Raw genomic sequence first — 5,715 nt, forward strand, 5'->3', positions numbered from 1 at the left:
TCTGCACGCCCTAAGCAGCCATCGCCGGACACAGAACTTACAGATAGAGAATTTAAATATTGCGTGTCCCTAAATATCTGAACCCGACAGCATGGGAATGGGAAACGGGTAAGAGGAATTTAATGCCCCCCCTCTGGTTTTCTCCATTTGTTTTTTCCTTCCCAGGTTGCTCCAATGGGAGTCTTTGGATGCCTCCTCTTACAGCTCCTCCTACGGACTGGGCCAATGACGCGCAGGGGGCGGTGACTGCCGCTGGGGCCTGCGGAGACCGCCTGCCCGGCTCGCCGGAGCTCGCCGGCTGCTCGCCAGCCCGCGGGAGAGAAGAGAGAATTCGAATGCTTCCGTGGTTGTCTCCTCCGTATTCTGGTCTCCAGTTGCCCCGCTGCGGCTGGTGTGCCTAACACAGACACATCGTTACTTTTTAATTCTCCCAAAGAATCAGAATAGCCTTCAAGCTGGCGGGAGCAATGGTTCACATAAAGAAAGGCGAGCTGACCCAGGAGGAAAAGGAGCTGCTGGAAGTCATCGGAAAAGGTATGGGTGCTGAGCTGCCACGGAGGCGCTGCCAATCTGGCCTGGGGGCGTGGCGGAGCCCAGGAGGCGCCCCTGGCCCCGCTGACCCTGGGCTGCGGTTCTGCAAGGCTGGCAGCCCGGACCGGGAAATAGCATTTCTCCGTTTGGTCTGGGACGGGTTGTGGGGGCGGAGAGGTAGGGAGGGAGAAGCACTGCCGGGACGAGAGCGGAGCTTGCAGCGAGATTCGTCCTTTAAATCAGCTTTTGGAAAGGAACACGTTGCCCTCTATAAAGAACAGCCCCGGGGTGTGGGCCCCGGGATGTGCATTCTTCAGCTCTGCTCAGATGATTTTGACCACGGTCTGTCTTGGCGACCGTGGCCTCCTAGTTTCGGGTTCTTAAGCGGGTGTTTAAAAAGACCGTTTCGACTTCCGGAGGCCGAAAGATCTGGATTCCTTGGCTGTCCCCGCCCCCCGCATGGGGTTGGAGGGAGCTACTAAGGAGAAGGGTTCTTTATTAGGACACAGAACTAGTTCTGTAATTTGCCCCATTGAAGTTTCTGCACCCAGAGCCCCCCTGGCTTTCTCGCCGTTGCAGGAACTTGCAGAGTAGCGAGGAGTTTGGCTAGGCGTCCACTCACCCCCAGCGCACTTAGCACGCCTGCGATCTTCTCATCGCGCTTTCTCTTCCACTCCCCAACGCGTGTCCCGCTTCCGCCGCTCCTGGTCGTAGGGAGGGAGACGCAGGCCCCGGGGACGAGTCAGAAGCCATGTTTTCCCCTCATTCCCGAGTGGATGTCCCAGAGGGGTTCCCTGCTAAGCCCCGTTACCTGGCAGGTGACATCAGCGTGACTACGTGGCTTCTCCTGCAGCCACGGCGCGGGGATGGGGATGCGTGGGACTGTGGGCAGAGTTAATGTGGCTGTTTTAAGCTCAAAAATGAGAAAGCCACATCTGTCCTCAAATGGCAGGCAGAGAGGACAGGCACTGCAGCATGAAGGCGTCCCAGTTTCCAGTCTTCTTTCTTTCTAAGTAGCCAGGCTCAAATCTGGACCCCCAGAGAGAGAGAGAAGGCAGATTTATTCTTCATACTGACAAGGAGAGTCTAAATGTAAAAGAAAAAAAAAACACATTTGAATTCAACAGGTGCTGATGAGCTGAGCCCACCCCATCTGATCGCAACAATTTTAAGTCACAGCTATATTTGTCATAAGTGTTCTTTGCCTGGAATTGTGGGACTTGGTGTCTTCGTTTGTTCTGCACGGTTATCACTGACCTATTTGGCACTGCAGCCTTTCTGTTCTGCCTGTCTCTGGGTAATTTCTCCCCGCCTTTGGTGGCTGTGGGATTCAATTCAGCAAACATGTGAGTCCCAGCTGTGTGCCAGGTACTGTGCTGGGCAAACAGGAGACACAGGATCAACTCACAATCCACTACCGATGCAAATTCTGTTTTTAAGCAGTCCCGAGCTATCATGTCCTTTTAAAAGTGTAAACAAGTGAGTAGTTTTATAAAGTAGGTCTCTGAAAGGGGCAAGTGGTGGTGGATCCTTGGATATATTCTTGGATGTCCACCAGTTTTTATTTTAAAGATTAAATAGAAGAGAATTAATGTGAATTTAATCAGGTTAGTGCGATGGTGTTTCTGGGCGTATATCCTATGTTATGTTGCACCTGTGCACACACGCTGTGTTTCACTGATTCTGTCGGCCCAAGCAGATGAGAGAAGAACTGAGATGGACTCAGGATGTGGATACATTCTTATTGAGTCAAGTCTGTGGGACATCACTATACTCTCAAAGAGAAGTAATGGGAGATAGGAGAAAACAACGATAGCCGACTTTTATTGAAAGTTATTACGAGCCAGGCATAATTATTAGCCCTCGATGAGCTAGGAATTATTTTTCAGCTACAACATTATGAGAGACAGCATGGGATGTGGTTCCACGCGGGCCTGGATTGGAATCCTACCACTGTCTCTTGCTGGTGATGTGTCCTTGGGCAGGGGTGTGTTTCGGAGCTTCAGGTTCTCCACGTGAAAAGTGGTACCCACCTCACAACACTAGTGTGATGATGAAATGAATTAGTATCTGTAAAGAACTTAAAATGCTATTAGTGTTGGGTGTTAATTATGGTAAATATGTCTCCACTTTATGGACAAGAAAACCAAGGAACTGAGAAATCAGATAACTTGCTCAGTGTCACATAGGTGAAAAGCAGTGGAGCAGAGATATCATATGGCCCGTAGTCCTAGAAATGTGCTGGACTTGAAAACAAAACGAAAGATGAAACCAGCACCATAGCTGTCCATACCATATTCACTTTGAGAGGCAATTTAATTTCAGCAAAACATTATCACCTGTCAAATTAGTTTTAATTTTACATGTTACTGACTTTATAGTTTTGAAGGCATTCAATTTGTAAAATAATATTTGGTTAATAGTTGAATAAAGGTCATAAGCAAAATTTATATTTGTACTCATCAGAAGCAAATTTTTAAGAAGTGCGGGTTCTTCATATTTTTTTCACCCTTCGGTACATTTCTCAACTTTGACAAGCACTAGATTAGTCAGTACTAGTACTTGGAACTAACAATAAATTTTCGGCCAAGTGTGACCTATCATCTTGGCCAATCTAAAATAAACTCAGCAAATGTTTGAGTGCTTTTTTTCTTCCAATCACTGCCCTCCAGAAGTTAAGCAGACCATGAGTGGGACTTCCAGTCCAGAAAATATCACACATTGCTTCTGGGCACTTTTAGAACAGTTTCTTTTTCTGAGTGAATTCACATGCGAGGTGTATTCTACAGAATTGTACATTTGTTAGAACGCCAAGATGTTCCAGGTGAAACGTAAGGTGTTTCCTACCCATTTAAATCATAGTTAATGACAGTATCCATTTCCAACATTTAAGAAAATTGAAATGACCGAAGCTCATTTACCTGGCTTATATTCCTGGTAGATTGACCCATTCTTCTAAGTTCTGGTATCTTTTTCTTTAAGCACTGAAGAAGCACTATTTCAAAATAAATTAAACCTTCTTTAAGGATATAAATCGGAAGATCTTTCGTTACTTACCTTGTTTAGTACTTGAAATCCTTGGAATCACTGTTCCTGACTTTACAAGATAGTAATGTACTTACTTTGTGTGTGTGTGTGTGTGTGTGTGTGTGTGTGTGTGTGTAAAAGGAGCTATTAAACAGGCTTGGATAATAAGGTTTACTCTGCCAACTTTATTGAGGTATAATTAAAATACAAATGGTGCACATTTAAAGTGTACACGTTTAAAAAAATCAGTTTTGACTTACGTATACATCCATGAAACCATCACTACAATCCAAATAATCAACAGTTCCATCACCCACAAAAGGTTTTTTATGCCTTTTTATTATCTGTCACTCCTTCCACCACTGTCTCCAGGCAACCACTGATAGGTGTCTGTCCCTGTTGATTAGATCCCTCTATTCTAGAATTTTATTTAAATGGAAGCATACAGTAAATAATCCTTTTTTTTTTTTTGGCGTGCCTTTTTTTCGCTCAGCATCATGATTTTGAGGTTCATTTACACAGTACCAATAATCTGTTATTTTCTTCTTTTATTTTCATGTATGGTTATACCGCTATTTGCTTATCCATTCACTTTGATGGGTATTTCAGTTATTTCCAATTTTGGACTATTAAGAAAAATCCTGCTCTAAGTCCTGCATAGTTAATATTGTTATTTTTAATAGCTGTATGGTTTAGAAAGATTCAGGTTTATTAATAATTACAGTATAGAGATCAAAGAAAAATTTTAACTGAAATATATAGTTACCATTAACTCGGTGACTGCACAGCTTATGCTCTATGGGCTTCATTGTCTGCATTTACAAGACAACAGCTCTTTTAGATACTCTAGTTTTTAATGCAGTGATTCATAATCCTAATTTAAGGCCATTGTGTTACAAAGTCTAAAAATAGATATGACTAAGAGAACTTTTAGAAATTTCACAGTTAAGCAAATGCACTATTTCAAAATTTGTTATAATTAGAAGCTTCTACTTTTTAAATACATTTAGAGCTATATAGCTATAATTAAACCTAAATCCATATATTGTTATTTTAAAGTTTTGACACATTAAATATTTTATACATGATTTTAGTTATACATACACATTATAGAAAGTAACGAGACAAATAGTGTTTTAAATAACTTAACTTGGATTTAGTTTCCTTACGACATCCTTTTTTTGGGATCTCACTAAATGGTTGAAACCCATACCAAATCCTGTGGTTATCTGATGGATTGCTGGAAATAGAAATGTCAAAAGTGTGTTTCTCCCTTTTTGTTTGTTTGAACTACATCTGCTCACATCTGCTTGTCTTCAGTTAGAGATCTATGGTCCCAATCTAGATATCAGAAATAACAATGAATTGTATTGCACTGCCCTGAGTATAAAATAGCAATGAGGGCGTACCCGGGGCCCAGCATTAGGACCAGTCCTTAGTCTTCCTCAGAACCCTCCGGGTTGGATACTCCTCTATCTGCTTCACAGATGAGGAAAGTGAGGGTTTCACAGGACTTGTTCAATTTCATGGTAATCCTATAGTGAGGTAGGAGAGAGGGTGGTAACACCGAGAACATCCCTATTAGCATCATCTCTTCGTGGCTAAAATGCTAGATCCTTCCAGATTAAGTTGATCATTTGCACTCTAATGAGGCAGGTTGGGTTGTGTTTTCTTCTTTGGTCGAGCAACTTGGAGAAATTCTCAAAAGAAAAACGTAGCATTAAATATTTCTTTCATCAGTTATCAATCTCTTAATGTTTGTCTCCACTGAAAATAAATGTTGGGTCATTTCATAACCCCCTTATAGTGCTGTATACCCCATCTTAAGAGTTGGTTAAATCAGATTTAACATATTTCTTTCCCAGAGTAAAGAAATGAATCTTTTAAACTTCAAATAAAAATATTGTTTGGGTCCAGCCGAGTGGCGCGATGGTTAAGAGCTGGCTTGGGACGCCAGAGGGCCCCGGTTCGGATCCCGCATATGAGGGCCCGTGACACTGCCCTCTACAGCTAAGATGCTGAACAACAGTTCAACCTGGAGCTGGGCTGCCATGAGTCAACGGCGACGGCGAAGGTTGCAGCCCCTGTGGCAGTGGGTTGCCATGGGCTACCGTGTGTAGCCAGCAGCCAGCGTGAGCGGCCAGCAGCCGCAATGAG

The 5,715-nt window shown here is 43.4% G+C and overlaps 1 protein-coding gene across 1 annotated transcript in view; it reads left to right on the forward strand.

Annotated features, from left to right (window-relative positions):
* Window positions 1–77: 77 nt before the first annotated feature.
* Window positions 78–5,715, forward strand: part of ANKMY2 (ankyrin repeat and MYND domain containing 2) — a 37,801-nt gene continuing 32,163 nt past the window's right edge. Inside the window, exon 1 of the mRNA XM_019659892.1 lies at window positions 78–534. Coding sequence (XP_019515437.1) covers window positions 468–534 — 67 coding nt within the window. The 5' untranslated portion in view covers window positions 78–467. The remainder of the gene's footprint in view (window positions 535–5,715) is intronic.

Source organism: Hipposideros armiger, unplaced genomic scaffold (genome assembly GCF_001890085.2).
Source record: "Hipposideros armiger isolate ML-2016 unplaced genomic scaffold, ASM189008v1 scaffold_305, whole genome shotgun sequence".
NCBI lineage: Eukaryota > Metazoa > Chordata > Mammalia > Chiroptera > Hipposideridae > Hipposideros > Hipposideros armiger.